This window comes from Carcharodon carcharias, chromosome 3, assembly GCF_017639515.1.
Source record: "Carcharodon carcharias isolate sCarCar2 chromosome 3, sCarCar2.pri, whole genome shotgun sequence".
NCBI lineage: Eukaryota > Metazoa > Chordata > Chondrichthyes > Lamniformes > Lamnidae > Carcharodon > Carcharodon carcharias.
In genome coordinates, this window is record NC_054469.1 from 127,626,076 (window position 1) to 127,652,882 (window position 26,807).

The following is a 26,807-nucleotide window of genomic DNA, read 5'->3' on the forward strand; positions in this document are numbered from 1 at the left end:
AATTGAATTACAGGCAGCTGGTCTGGGTGCTTGGATGTATCAGAAGGGAAACTAGGTTTGAAATGCTAAATACATAAACATGGCTGAAGTTTTAGAATGTGAGGTGCGAGGAACATTTTCATTTTTAGATAAACCAGAGTTGTGAATTTCAAAGGGATGGTAAGGTGTTACACCTAGCCAACAGAGGCTAAGCCAAACAGTGTGTTTATTTTTCCCAAAGGTTAATGATAATATGAGTACTATGAAAGATTTATATTATGGAAAAAGTAAAGTTGCAAAGACATCTTGGGACAATGAGATTTACATTATAAAGGGAGAAACATGTATAAAGGAGATGAGGTTATATAGAAGGAAGAAGGCATTCTAAGATCCAACAAGTGTGAAAAGCCTCCAGCCTCTATGTACCAAGCTGCTGTCTCCAAGAACCGAAGCTAAGAGAATTCATTTTAAATATCACTGTCCAGGGTAGTGTGCACTTTGCCTAGGTCTGTTGAAATCTATGTTGCGTTACTGTTGCATTAACATAGGTGTAACTGGGAGCTAGATTAATTAATCAGGAATTATCATAGTAGCAATTTGTGGACCTATGTGTGTGGTGAAAATCACTTATTTTATTTATAACTGTTTAAGACTCTAAGACTCGGTAGACTTATTACTACTGAATTCAAGGCACGCATCTCAAAATAAAAATACAAATTGCAAAACAGTTGTGGCAGCTGTTTCAAATTTCCCTCTGGGAAGCTCAGCAGTTACCATCCACTGTGCCATAACAGTCAACATACCTGTAACAGCCTGTGTGGGGACAGGGCAGCAAATCCTCTGCCCTCCCTTTGAGGATGCAGCAACACTTCCTACCAAATCTAGAAAATCACCACAACACCTCCAAAAACAATTCCACCATACTTCCAAAGACTTTGAAACAGCATAAGTTCTTCAAAGATAAAAACAAAAAAACTGCGGATGCTGGAAATCCAAAACAAAAACAGAATTACCTGGAAAAACTCAGCAGGTCTGGCAGCATCGGCGGAGAAGAAAAGAGTTGACGTTTCGAGTCCTCATGACCCTTCGACAGAACTTGAGTTCGAGTCCAGGAAAGAGCTGAAATATAAGCTGGTTTAAGGTGTGTGTGTGGGGGGCGGAGAGATAGAGAGACAGAGAGGTGGAGGGGGTTGGTGTGGTTGTAGCGACAAACAAGCAGTGATAGAAGCAGATCATCAAAAGATGTCAACAACAATAGTACAATAGAACACATAGGTGTTAAAGTTAAAGTTGGTGATATTATCTAAACGAATGTGCTAATTAAGAACGGATGGTAGGGCACTCAAGGTATAGCTCTAGTGGGTTTTTTTTTTATTTTATATAATGGAAATAGGTGGGAAAAGGAAAATCTTTATAATTTATTGGGAAAAAAAAGAAGGGGGAAACAGAAAGGGGGTGGGGATGGGGGAGGGGACTCACGACCTAAAGTTGTTGAATTCAATATTCAGTCCGGAAGGCTGTAAAGTCCCTAGTCGGAAGATGAGGTGTTGTTCCTCCAGTTTGCGTTGGGCTTCACTGGAACAATGCAGCAAGCCAAGGACAGACATGTGGGCAAGAGAGCAGGGTGGAGTGTTAAAATGGCAGGCGACAGGGAGGTTTGGGTCATTCTTGCGGACAGACCGCAGGTGTTCTGCAAAGCGGTCGCCCAGTTTACGTTTGGTCTCTCCAATGTAGAGGAGACCACATTGGGAGCAACGAATGCAGTAGACTAAGTTGGGGGAAATGCAAGTGAAATGCTGCTTCACTTGAAAGGAGTGTTTGGGTCCTTGGACGGTGAGGAGAGAGGAAGTGAAGGGGCAGGTGTTGCATCTTTTGCGTGGGCAAGGGGTTGTGCGCACAACCCCTTGCCCACGCAAAAGATGCAACACCTGCCCCTTCACTTCCTCTCTCCTCACCGTCCAAGGACCCAAACACTCCTTTCAAGTGAAGCAGCATTTCACTTGCATTTCCCCCAACTTAGTCTACTGCATTCGTTGCTCCCAATGTGGTCTCCTCTACATTGGAGAGACCAAACGTAAACTGGGCGACCGCTTTGCAGAACACCTGCGGTCTGTCCGCAAGAATGACCCAAACCTCCCTGTCGCTTGCCATTTTAACACTCCACCCTGCTCTCTTGCCCACATGTCTGTCCTTGGCTTGCTGCATTGTTCCAGTGAAGCCCAACGCAAACTGGAGGAACAACACCTCATCTTCCGACTAGGGACTTTACAGCCTTCCGGACTGAATATTGAATTCAACAACTTTAGGTCGTGAGTCCCCTCCCCCATCCCCACCCCCTTTCTGTTTCCCCCTTCTTTTTTTTCCCAATAAATTATAAAGATTTTCCTTTTCCCACCTATTTCCATTATATAAAATAAAAAAAAACCCACTAGAGCTATACCTTGAGTGCCCTACCATCCATTCTTAATTAGCACATTCGTTTAGATAATATCACCAACTTTAACTTTAACACCTATGTGTTCTATTGTACTATTGTTGTTGACATCTTTTGATGATCTGCTTCTATCACTGCTTGTTTGTCGCTACAACCACACCAACCCCCTCCACCTCTCTGTCTCTCTATCTCTCCGCCCCCCACACACACACCTTAAACCAGCTTATATTTCAGCTCTTTCCTGGACTCGAACTCAAGTTCTGTCGAAGGGTCATGAGGACTCGAAACGTCAACTCTTTTCTTCTCTGCCGATGCTGCCAGACCTGCTGAATTTTTCCAGGTAATTCTGTTTTTGTATAAGTTCTTCAAAATCACCTGAGTGCCTGACCTTTTAATTAACAAGTGCAGCACCCATCTGCTAGCTGAAAAATTAATTGTCTTTGTGAGTGACGTGTGAATTCATTGAATGGACCCACATAGTGCAAACTTGAAAATGGAGCATTTACATCAGCTGTTAAGGCAGTGAGACATTAGGATAGGAGTTCAGTTACTTCTGGCTTAAGCAGGGGATGCCCGCATATGCACACTTCTCAAACTGGTGTGTCATGTGGGCTGCCCTGAAATGGCTGGAGACACAATGCGCATTCCCAGGAAGACTTCCAAAGTTCCACTGCTGCCTCTGATCCAAATTTTGTGCCCCAAATATCATAAACGTGTGTTTAACATCCTTAACCTGCTACACTGTTGTTTTAATTTTGTTCAGTGAATTCAACAGCTTAAAGGTAAATAAATCAGACAAGTTTCTACAGGGAATACAGCAAGTATTTATATACCTACCACAGTCACAACCACAGGATACAAAGCTGAAAGTTTTGCATTTTCAATTGATTCCACCAGTTGCACAATTTCCTGAGGTAACTCAAAGTTGTCGACCTGTTCAAGACAAGAAACAATGCACTAAAGAGAAGGTAAAAATGTCAATAAAAATACTCTGAACAGGAGGTAAAATACAATATTTAGGGGGATCTAGCAGCATTACACAGACTTACGTTGGTTACATGGGGGAGGAAGTTCATAGACAGCTTCTTGCACAGCCTTTGTGGCATTCTTTAATGATGTCCTTGGAAAACGCCACATATGCTGCACAGGTAATAGCTCGTTACACTGCCTGCCCCAGTGAATCGACATAAAGCTACACTGCGCTACTATAAGCAACGCAATGCAAACAAAGTTATGCTCCATTGTGTTCTGATAAACACATGAAAATTGACAATACTTAGCTAACACCTTATCCTAGATTAACTGAAAACAGAAGTGAAGTTGTCATTTGCATTAATTTCACAGGCACTTACAGGCTAGACATTGGAATATATTCTCCAGCTAACTGAGGAATTACAGTGACCTGTGCATAACAACTTGTAAACAACTTTGGAGAGGCCTCTTCAGTGTGCAGAACTCCTGCCTACACCTAATTCCACCTCAGTTCCCATGGCCAACTGGTCTGCAATCTTTTAAATTCTAGTGGGCCTCACTTTCACCAGGAGGAACAACAATAACTTGTATTTATAATGTACCTTTAATGTAATAAAAAATCCCAAGGCGTTGTGAAAGAAACACTTGACACTGAGTCACGTAAAACGGTTTTAGGGCAGCTAACCAAAGGATTGGTCAAAGAGGTATGACTTAAGGAGTGTCTTAAATGAGGAAAGACTGGTAGAGAGTGGGGAGGGTTAGGGAGGGAAATCCCACAGCATACAACCTAGGCAGTAAAATTAATCAATACAGTCATAAATAAAAGTGGTAGAATACATGGCAACGTCTCAACCAATCAAAGTCGACTTGCCAACCAATCAGCACCCTTTTCTCCTGTGGTATACATTGATGTGATTGTTTGAAATTTGGTATTTTTACATTTATCTTAATGAGCTGAAAGAGGAAAAGCTTCAGCAACATGTCTCTCTTTTCAGCAATAAAAAGGACATTCCAGACTACAAGATCACAATAAATGGAAGCAAGTTAGAACACGCCAATCAATTCAATTAACTAAGAAGCACAGTAACATCCGATGCCAAAAGCAGTACTGAAACCCACAAAAGGACTGGAGAAGCTAAAAGAGCTTTTACATTGAGCAATATTCTAAGAAATGCCAGCTTGAGTCTGGAAACGAGAATCTGTGTACTAAAATGCTTTATCTGCTCAGCAATGAAGCTTGGAGCTTTGAGAAAGAAAAAGAAAACAATGTCAATAACTTCAAAATATGGTGCCTAGGAAGGATTCTAAGGGTAAGCTGGGTAGAGAAAAGAACAAATGAAGAAGTACTGAATGAGGCCAGAAAGACAAGAGAAATCTTAAATAATATCAAAGGAAGACAAATAGAGTTCTTCAGACAGGTTATCCTTGCAGAAGAGTTGGAATGCCTAACCACCACTGGAAAAAATAATGGAAGAAGAGCAAGAGGCCTACGGTGAAGGAAGCAGCTAGACAACATTAAAGATTAGCTTCACCAGAACTCCAACCATAAGATTATCCACTGCTCCGATGATTGTAAAGTTTGGAAGGCCATGGTCACTTGAAATGGCACTTAGAAGACCACGATACGACTGCCTAGGCAGCTAAGGCATGAGCTCCAATAGTGATGCAATTAAAATCAGGGATGCTTAAAAGGCCAAGAGGAACACACATATTTCAAAGGACTGTGGGACTGGAGGTCACAATGATAGGGAAGGAAGAGGCTATGAAGGAATCGAAAAACAAGGATCAGAATTTTAAAATAGAGGCATTGCTCAACTGGTACCAGTGTTGGTCAGTGAGCACAGAGGTGATAGATGAATGGGACTTGGTGCGAGTAATAACATGGAGAGCAAAAGTTTTGATGCACTCAAGTTTACAAGATGGAAGAATGTGGGGGGGGCTGATCAGGCATGCATTGAAAACTAAGTCTAGAGCTAACAAAGGCATGGATGAGAGTTTCAGCCACAGAAGAGCTGAAGCAGGGACAGGGTTGGGAGAAGTTACAGAGGTGGAAATAGGTTGGCTTAGTAATGGCTTGAATATGTGGTCAGAAGCTCACATCAGGGTCAAATATGACACCAAGGTTACAAACAGTCTGATTCAACCTCAGACAGTTCCCAGGGGGTAGGAAGGAGTCAGCTGCTAAGGAACAGAGTTTATAGCAGGGATCAACATCATGGCCAGAATCTTCCTGGCCTCTTGATGAGGCTTTAGAGGTTGGTGGTAGTGTGCGGGGCGCGGGCAGGAAAATATGGAAAATTCCATCAGAACAGCTCCCCAGTGGTATCCCACCTCCAAGCATGTTTTCTAGGGCCAGTCAAATTGTTAACCACAGAGGCAGGTAGTCAATCAAGGCAATTAATATCCCACTTACGAGTCATTTTGTCACACCGATGCAATGTTCCTGGTATCGGATGGATCCCTGCTAAGTCTGGAGCTTGGCAGCCTCCAGGCAGCAGGGGAGACAGCCATTGGAGCCTGCTTTCAATGTCCCAGTGATGGAGTATCAAGATTGAAATGGCCACAGCCAAAAACTATTCCTGTGAAGGGGTTACCGCTCCATATTAATGGCCCTAATAGGCCTTCTTTGTTATGGGATCTTCAGCAGCATTTCGAGGGCGCCTCCATTTTTAGGTGCCCTCTCTTTCACCATCTGCCTCAGCATCGCTGACCTCTCTCAGAGGACTGCCAACTGGCCAGTCCTACAGGCTATCTCATTAAGCCTCCTGCATCCCTGTTCCATCTGCCATCCTTAATTGGACAGCAAATGCATACTGGCCAATTAGGAAGCCATCTCATGTAAAGTTGCACGGCAGGCACATTGCCAAGCTGTGGGGCTCAGGGCCCAAAAATGATCCCAACGTCCAGCTTCAATTTAATTGGAGGAAAACTCTGCTAATTCAGTACTGGATATTGGACATACAGTCTGCTAATTTAGCAGCAACAGAAGATTCTAAAGAGGTGACGGTAAGGAAGAGCTGGGTGTCATCAGCTTACATGTGAAAACTAACACTGTTTTTGGATGATATCGCCAAGGGACAACAGGTAAATGAGAAATAGGTGGTGGATAAGGTGCAGGAGTAGGAGGAGAAGCCATTGCAGGCAATACTCTGGCTTTGATTAGATGGATAAGAGTGGCATCAAGCAGGTGCAATCCCACCCAGCTGGACAACAGTTGAGAGGTTTTGGAGATGGAGATTGTAGCCTACTGTGACAAAGGCTGCAGGTAGGTTGTAAGGATGAAGAGGGATAACTTACTTTTGCCACATTCACATAGCATGTAATTTTAAGAGAGCTATTTCAGTACTGTGGCAGGGGCAGAGATCAGATTGGAGGGATTTAAACAGGGAGTTCTGTGAAAGATGGGCACGGATTTGAGGGGCAATAACATGTTCAAGGACTTTGACGATCAGGTTCTGGTATACTAATACACCTACTTCTTGCAATTATACAAAGTGTTGTGGGCAACCAAAGGAGGATTGGAGGGATTTCTAGAAAATAACGTCACCCACCAGTCATGCCTCTTTCTATGATGTCAGACAAAAGGGGTTGTGTTTAAAAGTTCCCTGTGCCGCATCTGGCAGAATTTTAAGTGGTCAACCTGCATATATTAGCCTGAATTGCAGTTTTCCATTTGCTGGCCTTCACGCACTTCCCTCTGGTAGTAAGTACTGTCTAGTAACCATAAATACTGTCACGCACCTTTTTTTTTGTTATCCTGCTGTTATGCAATCTGCCCTGCTTATTTAGTAGGGTGAGTTTTACAACACCAGGACACACAGGGCTATTTAGTATAAACAAGAATTTATCAGAAAATCAGAAAACACACTCTGTGCCTCCTCAGTACCAGATACACACAGTCTCTCTCAAACTCCTAGAACAGCAATTCAGATATAATATGTGCATCTTACAATTAGTCACTGGCTTTCCACAAAAACTCTGACTAGTCATGAAACACAAAGTTACCTTAATAACCTTTTCTATAAAACCTACGCTTCATAAGCCCTCAGCCTCTGCTGGGCTCCCCAAAATAATCTGGCCGCTGAGGGCTTCTCTCCCCCCAAAACTGTGAAACCTCTCCCAGGATTTACCTTGCAGTGTTTGCTCCATCAAGTAAGCTGTATTAAGACCCCCATTTGGGGTAGGGAGCTAACCGGTTACACTTAAATGAGGCCTGGGCCTCAATATAGCCTGAGCCCTTTAGCTCTGGCTGGCGGTTTCCTCCCTTTTGTCAGTTGGCCCTTTTGTAATGTATACAGAAGGCAGTGATATCTTTGGAAGGGCGTGGCAGGGCATATGGTATTCTGCAAGGTCCTCGCTAATCAACTGAAGTATCTGAAGCATTCCTTCAGGAATACCAATAGCCCGCTCAAAAATGATCCTGGTAGCTGAACGAGTCTTTGTTGTATCTGCACTTTCCCTCTGTGCCTGGCTGGTGCAAAGGCAGTTCTGATTTTAAAAGGAACATCCTTGCAGACTACTTCACACTCAGGTTTGCAAAGATAAAATAAAAACAATAAAAATACTACATTCCTGACAGACATGTTATGAAGGTTTTGATAAAGCAAACAAGGAAAAAAAATATTTCCACTGATCGATGAATCAATAATCAGAACATAAATTTATGGTTATCAAAAAATTGAAGAGAGAGGTTAGGAGATTTTCTTTTAATACAGAGGACATATTAAAGCTTAAAATGCCAAGCCTGGAACAGTAATCAAGGTCACTGTTCAAAAGGAGAATTTAAAAATATTTGAAAATGCAAAAGCCATGGGAAAAGAGCCAAAAGAATAGGACTAAGCGGTTGGATTTTTCAGATGCCAACACAGGCAAAGTAAGCCAAAAAGCCTCCCTCTCTGCTGTAAAATTTTATGATTCCTATCACCATTTCAAAGCAAACTGGATTCAATCCATGTGCTAACTATAGCAATCCCAGCATGCTTTAATCTGAGCTAATCAGAGAAATTACTCATTTTTGATTACTTTTGAAACCAGTAGTGGACATTGCAAGGAGTTAGTTATGCAATCCTATTCTCACAACACTGGTTGCAAACTTTCTGGGCTGAATATTCCCACATGGGTCACAATGCCAACATTGGGATGAATTCCAGGGTGGGAACCCAGAAGTGGCCACAGTAGGATTACGAATGTGATCTTCCCAGCGGTGACCAATTAAGAAGCCTCCTCCGACAGCCCTGTCCAATTTGAATGGCAAAAAGATTCCAGTGTTGGGAGGTCCATTCAGTGAAGGCAGTGAATTGGGCCACTGGCCTCTTTTACTGTGTGGGTGATGCCATCAGCTGTAACTGATGGAGGTGCCTTCAGTGGGAGGGGAGAAGTTGCCATTGCAGAAGAGCTAACATTAGCAGAGACATCAGTCTCCTTGAAGTGTTTGCAAGGACGTGCCAGCTGCTTGGCGAGAGATCCCCTTTGCGAATTACTGCCAGCAAATAAATGAAATGAGTTGCAGCCTGGACCTCCTGATGCAAAACTGACTCAGAACCATTTTGGGCTCCGGACAGAGTGGGTACCTGTGCACCACTGACAAAATTGCAGATATGGCAAATACTCCTCAGTTGAATGCTTAATAAACGTTGAATGGCCGCCACCTCTAGCCATGTAGCTGTCATCACTGACACACCACCTCTGGAAAAATCACATAGAGGTGGCCAAACATGTCTAACCAGCACGCCACACTCATGCCGGCAAAAAAAAGGCAAGTGCAACCCGCATCTGGCTCTCTTGGCTGCTTTCTGGTTTAGCCATCCTGCCATTGGAGTAGATGAGGTATATGGAGCAGGATGTATATTGCCCTTTTTGTGGTACATCATTAGCTTGGCATGATGACATGTTAGGCAGGGGATGGTGCTTTGTACTCTGAATACCAGTGATGGGTTTGCTGTCTACAGAGTTGGTGGCCTCACAGTTGCAGTGCAAATACCAGGGTGGCATGCATTGACACTACGGGGTAACTCTCTAAGGGAACAGTGCTGCTTAAGGAGTACATATGCCTTGGGATGAGTAAGATCAGGTGTTTCCAGGGATTGCTCAGTGTTTGAACATAGGAATTCTGTTGTGGTTGTGGGGTAGTGTGAAGGGCGGTAGAGTTAAGGTCTGAGTGTGGCATGCAGCCCCTGAGCCAGGCTACTGTATTATAGAAACATAGAAAATAGGTGCAGGAGTAGGTCACTCAGAATGTTGCGCCTGCTTCGCCATTCACTTTGATCATGCCTGATTTTCTATCTCAACGCCATACTCCCACGATCTCCCTTTACCCCTCATCGCATTTAGAGTCTATAAATCCATCTATTTATTTCTTAAATACATTCAGTGACTTGGCCTCTACAGCCATCTGTGGTAGAGAATTCCACAGGTTCATCACCTTCTGAATGGCAAAGTTTCTCCTCATCTCAGTCCTAAATGGCCTAATCTGTATCCTGAGACTGTGACCCTTGTTCTAGACACCCCAGCCAGAAGAAACATCATCACTGCATCCACTCTGCCCAGCCCTGTCAGAATATTATACATTTCAATGAGATCCCCCCACTCATTCTTCTAAACTCCAGTGAATACTGGCTGAGTCGACCCAATCTCTCCTCATACGACAATCCTGGCATCCCAGGGATCAGTCTAATGAACCTTCACTGCACTCCCTCTATGGCAAGTATATCCTTTCTTAGGTGAGGACATCAAAACTGCACACAATGTTCCAGGTGTGGTCTCACCAAGGCCCAGTACAGCTGTAGTAAGATATCCTTACCTCTGTATTCAAGTCCTCTTGCAATGAAAGCCACAATACCGTTTGCCTTCTTAACTGCTTCCTGCACATGCATAGTTTCTTCCAGTGGTTGGTGTACAAGGTCCAATGTCCCTTTGTACATCAACATTTCCAAATCTATTATCATTTAAATAATATGCTGCCATTCTGTTTTTCCTACCGAAGTGGGTAATTTCACACTTATCCACGTTATCCTGCATCTGCCATGTATTTGCCCACTCACTCAACCTGTCTAAATTGTCTTGAAGCCTCTTCACATCCTCCTCACTACTCACATTCCCATCAAGTTTTGTGTTGTCAGAAAACTTGGAAATATTACATTTGGTTCCCTCATTGATAAATATTGTGAATAGCTGAGTCCCAAGCACTGATCCCTGCGGTACTCCACTAGTCACCGCCTGCCACTCCGAAAAAGACCCATTTATTCCAACTCTGTTTCCCATCTGCTGACCAATTCGCAATCCATGCAAACATATTACCCAAAATCACATGTGCTTTAATTTTGCACACTAACCTCTTGGACAGGATTTTACACGTTAGCGAGCAGAGGCGGGGCCTACTCGCCGACATGTAAAATGATGCACGGTGACATCGGGGGGAACAACCGACGTCACCGCGCCCCATTTAAATTTTCAGGAAGGCTGGGGCTCAGCGAAATCAGCTGCATGCCCGCCGACCTGTCAATGACCAATTGAGGCCATTGACAGAGGCAATTAGGTAATTAAAAGACCTGCCTGTCCAACCTTAAGGCCAGAAGCCACGGCGCGAATTGGAAAAAGCATGAAACTTCATCCACGGACGACATGAGGTTTCATGTAGCTTTTTAAAAATTTTATAAAATTTTTGTGAAAGTTATGGATATGTCCCAACTCATATGACATTGTCATGAGGGGACATGTCAGGGAAATTTTATTTTTCAATTTTTATCTTTATGAGATTTACAGCCGATCTCCCTGAGGCTGCACGTAGCCTCAGGGAAATGAGTGCACTCTTTCATGCACATGCGCAAAAGAGCGCACTCTCGATTTAGGGAATCGCAACACCCCCCCCCACCCCCCCGCCTGCAAAGGGAGAGCATAGTGCTTTTGTGCGGAAGTCACGCTGGGTGGGCCTTAATTGGCCCGCCCACGTAAAATGGCACCGTGCCCCCAATTGGGGGCACTGATTTGAAGAGCACCTGTGCACGCCCACCATTCAATGTCTCACCCCGCCCCCCCCCCCCCAACTGGGGGAAAATTCAGCCCTTTATGTGGGATTGATCAGCTTTCAGTCGCATTAGTTTCTCCAGCGCTACTTTTTTAGTAATGCTAATTTCCTTCGATTCTTTCTTCTCACGAGACCCTTGGTTCTCTAATATTTCAAGGAAGTTGTGTCTGCCTCCATGAAGACAGAACTAAAGTAGTTGTTTAATTGCACTGCCGTTTCCTTGTTCTCTAATTTAAACTCCCCGTTTCAGACTGAAAGGGACCTACATTTGTCTTCACTAATTTTCTTCTTGTTACATTCTTATAGAAGCTTTTACAGTCTGCTTTTATGTTCCTTGCAAGTTTACTCTCATACTCTATTTTTCTCCTCTTAATCAATCTCTTGGTCCTACTTTGCTGAATTCTAAACTGCTCCCAATCCTCAAGCTTGCTACTTTTTCTAGCAACTTTTGATGACTCCTCTTTGGGTCGAATGCTATCGTTAATTTCTTAGCCATGTTAGCCATTTGTTAGCCATGGCTGGGCCGCTTTTCCTGTTGTGTTTTTGTGCCAGAAAGGAATGTATAACTGTTGCAATGCATACAATCGTTCCTTAAATATTAGGAATTGCCTATCCACCATCATGCCTTTTAGTGAAGTTCCCCAATCTATCTTAGTCAACTCAGGCCTCATACATTCATAGTTTCCTTTGTTTAGATTTAGGACGCTAGTTTTGGATTGGACTATTTGACTTTCCATCCTAATAAAGAATTCTATCATGTTATGGCCACGGTTCCCTAAAGAACCCAGGACGACAAGGTTATTAATTAATCCCTAAGATAAAAGCAAAAAACTGCGGATGCTGGAAATCCAAAACAAAACAAAAATACCTGGAAAAACTCAGCAGGTCTGACAGCATCTGCGGAGAGGAACTTCGAGTCCGTATGACTCTTCAACAGAACTAAGGAAAAATAGAAAAGAGATGAAAAATAAGCTGGTTTAAGAGGGGGTGGGACAGGTAGAGCTGGATAGAGGGCCAGTGATAGGTGGAGATAACCAAAAGATGTCATAGACAAAAGGACAAAGAGGTGTTGAAGCTGGTGATATTATCTAAGAAATGTGATAATAAAGGTACAGATAGACCTAGTGGGGGTGGGGTGGGGGGAAGGAATCAAAATAGGCTAAAAGGCAGAGATAAAACAATGGATGGAAATACATTTAAAAATAATGGAAATAGGTGGGAAAAGAAAAATCTATATAAATTATTGGAAAAAAAGGGGGGGAACGGAAAGGGGGTGGGGATGGAGGAGAGAGTTTATGATCTAAATTTGTTGAACTCAATATTCAGCCCGGAAGGCTGCAAAGTGCCTAGTCGGAAGATGAGGTGCTGTTCCTCCAGCTTGCGTTGAACTTCACTGGAACAATGCAGCAGGCCAAGGACAGACATGTGGGCATGACAGCAGGGTGGAGTGTTGAAATGGCAAGCGACAGGGAGGCCTGGGTCATGCTTGCGGACAGACCGAAGGTGTTCTGCAAAATGGTCACCCAGTCTGCGTTTGGTCTCTCCCATGTAGAGGAAACCTCATTGGGAGCAGCAAATGCAGTAGACTAAATAGAGGGAAGTACAAGTGAAATGCTGCTTCACTTGAAAAGTGTTTGGGCCCTTGGACGGTGAGCAGAGGGGAAGTAAAGGGGCAGGTGTTGCACCTTCTGCGGTTGCATGGGAAGATGCCATGGGAGGGGGTTGAAGTGTAAGGGGTGATGGAAGAATGGATCAGGGTGTCCCAGAGGGAACGATCCCTGCGGAATGCCGCCGGGGGGGGTGCAGGGAAGATGTGTTTTGTGGTGGCATCGTGCTGGAGTTGGCGGATATGGCGGAGGATGATTCTTCGAATGGGGAGGCGGGTGGGGTGATAAGTGATGGCAAGGGGGACCCTAATTGTGGTTCTGGGAGGGAGAGGAAGGTGTGAGGGCAGATGCGCGGGAGATGGGCTAGACACGGCTGAGGGAACTCATTTCATGCTATCTTGACTCCATTCTCTCTCCCCTTGTCCAGTCCCTTCCCACCTACATCCGTGATTCCTCTGACACCCTACATCATATCAACAATTTCCAGTTCATTGGCCCCAACCACCTCCTCTTCACCATGGACATCCAATCCCTCTACACCTCCGTCTCCCACCAGGATGGTCTGATCGCTCTCTGCTTCTTCCTCGAACAGGGTCCCGAACAATCCCCATCCACCGCTACTCTCCTCCGTCTGGCTGAACTTGTTCTCACACTGAACAATTTCTCCTTATATTTCTCTCACTTCCTCCAAATAAAAGGTGTTATTATGGGTACCCGCATGGGCCCCAGTTATGCCTCTCTCTTTATGGAGTATATGGAACATTCCTTGTTCCAGTCCTACTCCGGCCCCCTCCCACAACTCTTTCTCCGGTACATCGATGATTGCTTCGGTGCTGCTTCATGCTCTCGTCTGGACCTGGAATAATTTATTAATTTTGCTTCCAATTTCCACCCCTCCATCATTTTCACATGGTCCATCTCTGACACTTCCCTTCCCTTCCTTGACCTCTCTGTCTCAATTTCTGGTGACAGACTGTGCACCAATATTCATTACAAGCCTACCGACTCCCACAGCTACCCCAACTACAGCTCCTCAAACCCTGCTTCCTGTAAGGAGTCCATCCCATTCTCTCAGTTCCTTCGCCTCCGTCGCAACTGTTCTGATGATGTCACTTTCAAAAACAGTTCCTCTGACATGCCTTCCTTCTTCCTTGACCGAGGTTTTCCACCCATGGTGGTTGACAGGGCCCTCAACCTTGTCCGGCCCATCTCCCGCGCATCCGCCCTCATACCTTCCTCTCCCTCCCAGAACCACAATAGGGCCTGCCTTGTCCTCACATATCATCCCACCAGCCTCTGCATTCAAAGGATCATCCTCTGCCATTTCCAGCATGATGCCATCACCAAACACATCTTCCCTTCACCACCACCCCCCCCCACCCCCGCCGGCGGCATTCCGCAGGGATCGTTCCCTCCGGGATACACTGAACCACTCCTCCATCACCCCCTACACCTTAATCCCCTCCCATGGCACCTTCCTATGCAACCACAGAAGGTGCAGCACCTGCTCCTTTACTTCCTCTCTCCTCGCCATCCAAAAGCCCAAACAATCCTTTCAAGTGAAGCAGCATTTCACTTGCACTACCCTCAATTTAGTCTACTGCATTCGCTGCTCCCAATGCAATTTCCTCTACATTGGAGAGACCAAATGCAGACTGGGTGACCGCTTTGCGGAACACCTTCGGTCTGTCTGCAAGCATGACCCAGACCTTCCTGTCGCTTGCCATTTCAACACTCCACCCTGCTCTCAAGCCCCCATTTCCATCCTTGGTCTGCTGCATTGTTCCAGTGAAGTTCAACGCAAACTGGAGGAACAGCACCTCATCTTCCGACTAAGCACTTTGCAGCCTTCCGGGCTGAATATAGTTCAACAATTTTAGATCATAAACTCTCTCCTCCATCCCCACCCCCTTTCCGATTCCCCCTTTTTCCCAAATATTTATATAGATTTTTCTTTTCCCACTGATTTCCATTATTTTTAAATGTATTTCCATCCATTGTTTTATCTCTGCCTTTTAGCTTATTTTGATCCCTTCCCCCCACCCCACCCCCACTAGGGCTATCTGTACCTTTATTATCACATTCCTTAGATAATATCACCAGCTTCAACACCACTTTGTCCTTTTGTCTATGACATCTTTTGGTTATCTCCACCTATCACTGGCCCTCTATCCAGCTCTACCTGTCCCACCCCCCTTAAACCAGCTTATATTTCACCTCCTTTCTATTTTTCCTTAGTTCTGTTGAAGAGTCATACGGGCTCGAAACGTTAACTGTGCTCCTCTCCGCAGATGCTTTCAGACCTGCTGAGTTTTTCCAGGTATTTTTGTTTTTGTTATTAATTAACCTCTTCTCATTGAACTAAATCTAGGATAGCCTGTTCCCTAGTTGGTTCCTCAATGTTCTGGTCTAAAAAAAACCATCTTGTACACACTCATATGATCCATGCATTCAGTTACAGTGCCTTTAATTCATCTTTTTTAATATTTTTACACATTTTTTTGTACTATGGCCCTATTTGCTGCTGTCCCTTGTTTCCTCTGCCTTCCATTTTTTCTCTCTACTTTTCTGGCTTTCATTTCTTTCTTTGTTTCTCTCTCTTGTGTCTCCCTGCTCCCTGTCAATCTAGTTTAAACCTTCCCCCAAAGTACTAGCGAATACCTCTGCGAGGATGGTGTTCCTAGTCCTGCTGGGGTGCAACCACCCAGCTTGTACAGGTCTCGTCTTCCTCAGCATTGGTCCCAATGCCTCAGGAATCTATATCCCTCCCTCCTACGCCATTTCTCCAGCCATGCATTCATCTGGTTTATTCTCCTATTCCTGATCTCGCTAGCATATGGCACTGGGAGTAATCCTGAGATTACTGCCTTTGAGATTCTGCTTTTTAATTTATTTCCTAGTTCCCTATATTCTACTTACAGGGTCTCATCCCTCTTTTTATCTATGTCCTTGGTACCAATATGGACCACGACCTCTGGCTATTCACCCCCCTCCCCTTCAGAATGTCCTACAGCTACTCAGTGACATCCTTGACCCTGGCACCAGGAAGACAACATACCATCCTGATGTCACATCTGCAGCTGCAGAAATGTCTATCTGTTCCCCTTATGATAGAATCTCCTATCACTATTGTTCTCCCACCCTTTTCTTCTTCTCCACCCCCCGTGCAGCTGAGCCACTTGTGGTGCCACAGACTTGGCTTTTGCTGCATTCCCTTGAGAAACCATCTCCCCCAGCAGTATCCACTTGTAGAGATGCGCTGTATCCTGCTGCAGGCTCACTTGGCAAAGGGCAACAACTTGCAGGGAAGAGCAGAGAAAGGCTCGTTTAGCAAACGCCTCAAAGCTGGGTCTTCAGAGGCAGCAGATCAGGACAACATTGGACCCTGCGATGGATTGGAATTTTACTGAAGGTTTCTTCATACTGAGCCAACTGTCATCAGGGCAAAAAACTATTAGCCAGCAACGACATCAGCAATGACAGTAAGTACTCACAGGTTAAAGCTCAGCCAATAGTTCCAGCGCTATTTGTGAGTTCTTCAAAATACTTCCTCCAATTCTTGTGGCATCAAGATGGTGGCAAATACGGGCGTTTTATCAGGCCCGAGATGGAATGCACCTGCCTCTGCACCCAACACCATTCCCACCACCGATTGCACCGACTGCTGACATGGGAGGTGGCAAGCTTGACTCCAGACTGTCCCTGACTCACCACCACGAACTAGCATCGGTGGGCAATACCAGTTGGATGGCGAGATCATGATGTCGCAAAATCTCTCCATTCCCAACTGCCACATCCAAGATGCAAATCTTGTCCTTGATCTCTACATTTCATTTCTGAGTGTGACATGTTAGTGTTTCTCGATATGAAATGGGTAAGAGAACACCACATTGCATTTATTCACAAGTTATATTAAAAAATATTGAACATGCAAATATTGTGGCCAACAGGGTATTCAAAATGTGGCAATAATAGGAATCATCTTCAGCCCCTGTCAAAAATTCTGTACACTTACTAACTTCTCCAATTCCCCATGCCCCCCTCTGATCCTCAGTACGATCCAAAATCTTCACTTCCACTTTATGCGCTCCAATCCCGACATCAACTTTCGACTTCATATCTTACCCATCAGACAAACTGCCTACCACCATTTCCATAACATTGCAAGCCTCTGATCACATCTCAGCCTATCCATGGCTGAAACTCTTAAACATGGCTCTGGTACCTCTGGACTTGAATGCTGGTTGGCCTCACGCCCTTCATAAACTTTACACCATTCATATCCCACCCATTTGCCCATCACCTATGCCTTCGTTGACCTATATTAACTCCCACTCCTCCCCTCAAATCTCAAATTTACAATTCTCATCCATCTGCCTACATTGCTTTCTGGCTCACCATCTACCCATTTCCATAGCTTTCTCCAGCTTTCACCCGCATTATTGCTCAACCTCTGGCTTCTTAGGCCATCCTTCCCACACCCTCCCAACCTCTCTCTGCCCTGCCTTTCACACCACAAAGGCCCCACACTCCAGAATTCCTTCCCTAAACCCCTCTACCTCTTCACTTTCCTCTATTTATTTAAAACCCACCTTAAACCCTACCTCGCTGGTCAAGTTATTAGTCACCATTCTTAGGGCAGGATTTTCCGGTTCCGTTGCGGCTCTCCAAATTTTCCCGTCCCACCCACGACAATCCCACTGGTGTGGGGGCTGGAAAATCCCACTTTAAACTCTGCCTTTTAGCTTAGCATCTGTTTTTCCATGCCTCTATGAAGTGCCTTGGGACATTCTAAATTAAAGGCAAGTCACTGGTTTTATTATATGTTATAAACAAAGGATAACAGAATGCTAAAATATGTTGCAAGACAGTAAAACAGAGATGGTTTAAACTATGTTGCAAAGCACTGGTATGAAACCATGCTTTCTTATACTAATAACAAAGGTCTTAATGCAACGGCATAAAATTTCTTTGCTCACAATTTAACAAAGTGTTTACTCACTTACTTTATATGATTTAGCATCTTAATTAAAATAATTGACTAAGAATTTCATACAAACCCACCCATGATTTTACTATATTACACAATGTACTTTCAAGGAAGAAGGAATTTGACATTTAGAACCATAGAAAAGTTACAATGCAGAAAGAGGCCATTCAACCCATCATGTCTATGACGGCCATTTTAATCCCACTTTCCATCATCTGGCTCGTAGCCTTGCAGATAACAGCACTTCAGATGCATATCCAGGTACCTTTTAAATGGGTTGAGTGTTTCAGCCTCAACCACCAACTTAGGCAGTGAATTCCACATGCCCACCACCCTCTGGGTGACATTTGAATCACAAGCTGTGTTACTACCTTACAACATACTCCTATATGTATTATTGGTTGGTTGGAATGTACTAGTTAATCTTACGTCGCACTGCTCAAGGGCAGTACAGACTTTGCAAAACAATCGTGATAGTCACTAATCAAGATTAGTCTTTAAAGATAAGTGGTCAGTTACTTCCAATGGGAAAATGGCCTAAAAAGGCAACTCCTTGAAGTCAATTACAGGCCAGTTAATGTTCCTACTGAAGTTTCTCAATTTTGGCAGCTGCTTGGCTCTCAGCTAGTTCAAGAACACAAGCAGGAATTGACTGGCCAGTTTTGGATACTTTTATCCTGAAGGCTGATCAGTTATTATTAGTTGGTGTTAAATACAAAATATGTCTCAAGTGTTGAGGGACATGCCTCAAAACTTTTCTATGCTGTATTTATATACCTCACATCTGCATGCACTTTCAATCTGCACCACTGGGACCTCCTGTTGTCAAGATTTTCAATTAACTTATTCCTACTATCAATTCCTATAGAGTACAAAAGCAAAGACGTTATGATGAACCACTATAAAACCTTGGTTTAGCCTCAGCTGGAGGACTGTGTCCAATTCTGAACACCATGCTTTAGTAAGGGTATAAAGGCTTTGGAAGCAGTATAGAAAAGATTTAAAAGAATGGGTCCGGGGATGAACGACTTCAATTACGAGGATAAATTGGAGAGACTGGACTGTTCTCATAGATTAAAGAGGAGATTTGAGAGAGGTGTTCAAAATCATGGGAGGTCTAGCAGAGTAGATAGGGGAAAAGCTGTTTCCATTGCTCAAAGAGGTCGAGAACCTTATTTAAAGCGATTGGCAAAAGAACCAGAGACATGGAGAACCAGAGGAGACATGCTTTTTTATACAGTAAGCGGTTAGGATCTGGAATGCGATGCCTAAGAGTATAATGAAGGAAGGTTCAATCATATCTTTCAAAAGGGAATTGGATAATTATCTGCAGAGAATAAAATTGTGGATTATGAGTAAGGAAGTGGGACAGCTGAATTGCTCTTGCAGAGATCCACTATGGACTCGACAGGTCAGATGGCCTCCATCTGTGTTTTGACCATTCTATGATAGGCATTTATTTTGGGTTTTGCCTATATAAACTTACTCGCTGTAACTATGGCCTCCTATAGTAGTGGTAGTGCTTCTTCTCACATATCACTCAGTCACGACTTGTCGAGATGTAAGGCCCTGGTGTCTGCTTTGGATTTTTTCCACCCTCCCTCCTCTTCAAGTTTTAATCTGAAGATTTCATTCAGTTTTTAGCATAAGCTTTTATTTGAAAGGCAAAGATAATTCTAAAAACTTTATTTTTTTTTTAGCCTTTATCCTTCATCAATCGTAGGCCTTTTCTGATACCTGATCAAACTATCAGTGCCTCTGTAGAGCCTCCAATTTGGTGTACTCACTGATCTTTATTGGTTTCTTCTTAAAAAATGCCTCAACTGTAAAATTTTTATCCACATTTTCAAATTTCTCCATCACTTCATCCCTCCTCATCTCTGTAATCTCCACCAGCCACACAAGTTTGCAAGATGTGCATTTCTTTCATTTTGGCCTCGTGACCACCACCGATTTTAATCAATCAAGCAATTCGTAGCCTTGCCTCCAGTTGCCTGGACTCTAAGCTCTGGAATTCCCTCCCTACATCTCTAGCTCGCTTTCCTCCTTTAAGGCATTGCTAAAACTTACCTCTTTTGGCCATCTCAAGGTATTCATGCCACAAGCTAATGTTGAGACAACCTAGCTGGAAATTTCTAAGAAAAGAGATATTACAGAGCAATTTCTTCTTCACAATATTAAACTGTATATGCTGAGCAATTAATCAATCAAATTTTCCTGATCGGGATCTGTCTGGAAGCATATAATTAATATTAGCAAAGACAGGCTATTCCTTGAAGCTAGCAGCTTCAATCCAGACAGGATTTGCCTCACGCTCCTACTAGAGATCCCAACTCCAGTTGTACTTAGTCCTGGAGGCTTGATCATGTAACATCCAATAAATAGTCATATGATATCCAATCATGTGAACATTTGTTCACGTGACAACCTGCAGAACCATCCTGTTGAAAGAATTAATTAAATCTCCATGAACTAAAAGCAGAGGCAGTCAACATAAATTGACAAACAGATAAGGACAGCCAAAAATTTGGACATTGTTCTCTGCTGAGTTAGCTCATCTGAGCAGAATGGTACACTACAACTAGCCTCAACACTTGGGTTTTTTTTTTCTAATAACCAGCTATGTCTTTAAAAACTGAGGCCGAGATCACAAATTTGATTAATCTTTGGCAGGGATAATACTGCTTCTCTCCCCCAGCCAGTGCAAGTGTGAACTGGGAGGCCCAAGGCTGGCTGAAATTGGGCCTTAAGCCTTATTGAGGTATTGTATCATGCCTCCACAGGCAGCTCACTCATTTCAAACAATTTTGGGTCACTTGCCTTGCTAGGAGGGACTCTTAGTTAAGTGCCAGGAAGGATGGGGGATGGAGGAGAGATGGAGAAGGGCCGCTCATTGTTGTGGAGCTGGGAGGAGCGATTAAACAAAACTAAACTTAACAGTTTTGGTGCTGTCGCTTGCTAGGCCACATTCCAACTGGAAAGTCCAAAAGGGAGAGCAGTCCAATTTCTCAAAGGAGTCCAAAGCAGGCCTTAGGGCCCTCATTAGCATGTGAAGTCCAACATGGATTTTAGGCAACCACCTGCATGCCTATAAATTATCCAAAGCCAACCTGGCATTAGATATTCTTCCAGCGTTATTGGGGTACAGGGCACAGCTCTGTAAAATTGATCATTTTCTGGGTGGAAAATAGACACAACCATGATCAATTTCTGTACATTTATATTTTCTCTCATCTCCCTAATTCTAGGGAGTCTCTACCCCTCCTCAAAATGTTTCGGGACATTGATCATGCTATTATGCTGTATGAATGCAAGTTATTGTTGCTGTTGTGCATTGGAAAATATGCAAGCCCACCCCAGAGCAATGCTTACAATTCCCCATCCTTTCCTTTCTATATCTGGCTTGTACCCCACAAAGGCACTGCCTGTTAGGTAAAGAAATAAGATTGGTGTAGAGACTCATTCAACCCCTTCACTCTACAGAAACAAGGCTTTAGGCACATGTTGCTAGTCATGAAAGTTCTTCAGGGGTTATAATTGCATAGTTTATCGCCAACTCTTAATATTCAGGCTTTTTTCGCTTAGCTGGATAAAGCAAAACATCCACAGAACATAGAATCATAGGATGATTATAGCACAGGTTGCACATTATGCCCACTGTGAATCCCTGTGAGAGTTATTCAGCTTGTCCCACTCCCTTGCACTTTCCCCATAGCTGTTTTTTTTCTCTTCAGGTTCTTGATCCAATTCCATTTTGAGGCCCACAATTAAATTTGCCAACACTACAATCTCAGGTAATGCATTTCAGATCCCAACCACTCGGCCGCTGCATAAACATGTTTTTCCTCATGTTTCTGTTAGCTCTTTTGCCAATCATCTGAAATTGATGTCCTCTGCCACTCGACCCTTCCTCCAGTGGGAACAGTTTCTCTCTATCTACTCTGTCTAGACCACTCATGATTTTGAGCATCTTTATCAGATCTCCTCTCAACCTTTTCTCCCTAAGGGAAACAACTCCACCTTCTCCAGTCTATCCAAGTACCTTCATCCTTGGAATCATTCTCATAAATCTTTTCTGCACACACTCTTAAAGCCTTTACATCTCTCCACATATTCAGGGTCCAGAATACTCCAGTTGAGGCCAAACCAGTGATTGATTTATGAAGGTTCATCATAACCTCTTTGCTTTTGTACTCTATGCCCTTATTTATAAAGACCAAACTCATCAGTGCATCTCTAGCTGAATGCATTGCATTCTGAATAATTCAAAGCCTGCGAGATTTCAACAAAGAGGCTATATATATTTTTATAACTGTAATATTTGTCATTGTATCATTAAAATTATAGGGAAGATACATTCCAAGTGACCTTTGGCAACTGGAGGTATGCTGAGTAGCTATTGGTAAAGTTAGGATTTACCTACCAGTTACAGAGTAGTCAGCAGCTCTAAAGACACAAACCACCAATATTAAGTATTTTTCTCCTGGGCTACTAGCAATATTATCTGGGAGATCAATCCTCATTCCCAAGAGATTCCAGGGCAATTTAAGCAGATTGGAACACTGGCCCCCACGCTCACAAAACTAATTCCAAGAAAGCAACAGTAAGAAACTAGTATAAATCAGTAATAAATAAGCAATGGTCCCAGTCAGTGGTGTATGTTTGGTTTCATCTACAGGCGCTACTTGACAGAAGCAGAAACTATAGATTCCATTTTAGAAATACCAGAATTTCAACCTTACTACAAGTTAAATAAAAAATACAATGTAGAAATCTTGAAAAACTGTGAATCTCTGCTTCTGTCATAATTATTCACCATCAGTTTGATATAAACAGTGTCGTCAATTTAAACATTTGATAAATATACCTCATACTCACATTTACATAAATGAAATTATAGTACAGGCCTGAGGAGATGGCCTGAATACAGTGGCTCTCTTTATTCAGTGACCATTTCAGCACATCCACCTGCTGGCAGAGGAACATGAAGAGATTATTGAACTGCAAAACACTAAAAATGTCAAGCTGAAGCATATGCAGACAACTCATGATACTGATTACACATAAAATAGTAATTAAGAGCTTATTTGAAAGCCAGTACATTGAATGCAAAATAGACATAGTTCACTGTGGTAAAGTTCCATAACAATCTTAAGACAAACTTTGTGAAATTACAGCTTTGCATATTTTGGGAACCATTACATGTATTTTTGACATAAAAGCTTATTTTGAAAAATTACTCAGAAATGCCTGACCTGCTGATCAAAATCTCAATCACTGTGCAATTTTCCAGATGTGTGGAGGCTGGGAGCATTAAGTCATTTAGACTAATCCCACATTTCCAGAAGATGCTGTTAATTAATGAAGCATCTCTAAGCTCCTGCAACACATTCAGCCATTGAAGTTTTTTTGTTATTTAAATCATAGTATAATGCATAATTTCTAATTACTCATTCGTAACGTACATCTTCAACATTCTGGTCACTGAATATTATAAAGTAGATCCAGCTGCTGTTGAAGAAGCTATTATTTAAGTTGTAAAACGGTACCTACTCCTGAATACATTATCAGCAGTAAGGCACTTAACCTACATGGCTCACAAGATCACTGACCCTTCAGTGCATAACTGTTATCACAAAAATATACTTTGTTCATAAAATTTGTAAAGGTACATTATGTAACAGTTCAAATTTAACATTACATCAAGTGCAAATAAGATTAGTATGGGGCTGGATTTTACATGGCAGCACGGTCCCCGAAAGCCCCCACTAAAAAGTCCGTGGGGAGTCCATCCATGACTCCGATGGCTGCCCCGCAGCGATTTAATGCTGGGAGCAGCATTAATTGCTTTAAGGCGAGACTTCCACCCCTCTCTCAGGAGTAAGTCGTGCCTTAGAAGGCTGCTGGCCAATCGGATGGCCGGCAACTCTGTAGAACCAACAGCACCAGCCGAGAGCGGCGGCCACTGCTGGAACTATAGGCAGTCCCACCACACTATGGAGCCCAGCTAAGTCTGGAGTCAGAGGGTGTCAGCAAGGGAATAAGGGGGGGTGGGGGGGGCCAGGTTCAAGACACCGTGGGAGGGATAAAGGGAGGGGATGACCTTGAGGATTGCTTCGGGAGGACCCAGCAGGACTGTAAAGTCAGTTCTCCCCACTTTCCCGATATCAGCACACGCAGCTAAAGCTGTCAGACTTCCCGCATGGCATGGCATGGGTAAAATACCAGTGGGGGCGGGATGGGGCTGTTAAATGGCCATTAATTAGCCAAAGAACCTCAACAGGCACAAGGGTGGTCGGGTTGCCAGACACCTCCCCTGTAAAATTTCAGACAGGTCAGGCGACGGGTGGGTAGGTGGCACCCTACCTAGGCGGCACAGGAAGGCCACTCACTTTTATGTGCCCATCCCAGCCTTCAAAGTTGCTGGTGGAGTGCATAAGATCCAGCCCATACAGTATGTGGCACTTATAGATGCCTCGCTACATTTGCAATTTCAAGTTATATGTACAATATTCATTTCATGTCATACAGCCCAAGGGGTTTCCAGCACCTCTGTGGCAGGAGAGCCTTAGATAGTAGCCTTTCCCCATTGGGCTATAATTGGCTTACAACTCCTTCCTATATAACAGTCACCTAGATAAGAGCCATTCGATTATAAAGCATGTACTGTATTTCTCTATCAATCCTGTTCCCAACACATTTTTTCGTAATCCACCATCTGTAGTGGCTAACAATGAGTGATTAACTTGACCACAAAACTGCTCAAAGTTAACTTCATAAGATAATTTTTTTTTTAAAAGGGCATTTGCAAACATGGACTTGGTCCATGATTATGCTCGGCAATGTACTGCAGTGGTTGCCACTGCCTTCTCCAGTATGGCTGACCAGGAAACAGTCCTGTTCTTACCATCTGCCATATTGGAAGGATTTACAGGCTGATAATCAATCTGCCTGGCCATGTTATGAACACACCTTCAGTGGCCATCAAGTCTAGAAGTGAGACTTGAACCCAGAGCTTCTGGCCTAGAGATAGGGACGCTACCACTGTGCCACAAGACTTCCATAAGGCAGTTTATTAAATCTCCTAGCAACTATTTTTGATTAAAATCAAATGGGCGGAATTTTCTGCCTGTCGGGCGGTCAGGCCCGACCCAATATCTGGTGGGCGGGGAGCCGATCCCCACTGCAGAAGCAGGCCCCACCGCCATTTTACGTGGGCAGGCCAAATTAAGGCCCACCCAGCATGACGTCCGGCGGGAAGCGCTATGCGCTTCCTGTGCGGGCGGGGGGGGATTCCCCAAAAGCGAGAGTGCGCTCTTTCGCGCATGCGCATGAAAGGGCGCACATCTCCCTGAGGCTAAGTGCTGCCTCAGGGAGACCACTTACACTTTTAAAAATATGAAAAGTAGAAAAAAAAATTTCCCTAACATTCCCTCATATGACAATGTAAATTAATGAGATGGGACATGTTCATAATTTATATAATAAGTTTATTAAGCTTTTTAAAACCCTACATGAAACCTCATCCTACCGGTGGATGAAGTTTCATGTTTTTTCTATTGCCTGCCCGCCAACCTTAATTGCATAATTGATCCTGTCAATGGCCTCAATTGGCCACTGACAGGTCGGCGGGCTTGCAGCTGATTTTGCTGCGAGCCCGCCTTCCTGAAAATTTAAATGGGGCAGGATGACGTCGTGGGTTCCACCCAACATCATCCCGTGTAATTTTACACGTCGGTGAGTGGGCCCCGCCCCCTGCTCGCCGATGACAAAATTCTGCCCTATGTGTTAGATAAGCAGTGAGGAGGCAGGTAGCAATCTCTCCAGTGTGTTCAGGAGTACAATAACTCAACACAAGCTTTGCCACTTAGTCCAAAGTATCTGTATTCAAAATTGACTTTTCTCTTTTCTTTTCACAAAATAAAATGCAATTAAGTTGTTTTTTTAATTCATTCATGGGGTGTGGGTGTCGCTGACTAGGCCAACATTTATTGCCTATTCTTAATTGCCCTTGAGAAGGTGCAGGTATATATATACCCTTATGAATAAAATATTGTCACATTAGCATTTTATGGTCCAATTATATGGCATATTTGGTGCCAGCATGATACAATATTTTGCACCTAAAGCAAAATGGCTGATGTAATGCAATGATAACCATTATGAGCAGACCTACACCAACTTGCATTTAATTAATTCCTTTAATGTAGTAAAATGTTCCAAGACACTTCACACAACCATTACCACGCAAAATTTTAAACAGTGCCACCTAATGAGTTATTAGGACAGCTGACCAAAAGTTTGGTCAAAAAGGTAGGTGTTTAAGGAGTGTCTTAAAGGAGGACAATGAGGTGGAGCGGTGTAGGGTGGGTGATTCCAGAGCTTAGGACCTAGACAATGGAACACATGACCACTGGTGGTGGAACAATGACGAACACTTGGAAAAGATTATATCAAACTCTTCATGTTGTACATTACCGCACTCCTGACTTGTTATGAAGTTTAGAAAAAACTCAGACTACATATTACTTACAGCTGTAAAAAGTAACAGCTGCTTCCTCTCATTCCAACTGTATCCGGTCATTGGCCAGTGAGCAAGTTCCACACATTCATTTGAGTTTGCAGGTGGAGCTCTTGTTTTTCCAACTCAACAGCAATGCAAGTGGCAGTATAACCAGCCCCAGCTGTCCCTTCCCAATCCTTTTTTTAAATTAACCTGATAACACACTGTTTGGTGTAATTCGAGCACTGAAAATGCTGAATCTTTCGTTTAGCTTGCCTAATTGACCAAGAAAGATAAAC

The 26,807-nt window shown here is 43.5% G+C and overlaps 1 protein-coding gene across 1 annotated transcript in view; it reads right to left on the bottom strand.

Moving 5' to 3' along the window:
* crppa (CDP-L-ribitol pyrophosphorylase A) overlaps window positions 1-26,807 on the bottom strand; it is a 202,785-nt gene that overhangs the window by 16,152 nt on the left and 159,826 nt on the right. Inside the window, exons 7-8 of the mRNA XM_041183983.1 lie at window positions 22,884-22,976; window positions 3,251-3,346 (exon numbers count right to left, since the gene is read on the bottom strand). Coding sequence (XP_041039917.1) covers window positions 3,251-3,346; window positions 22,884-22,976 — 189 coding nt within the window. The remainder of the gene's footprint in view (window positions 1-3,250; window positions 3,347-22,883; window positions 22,977-26,807) is intronic.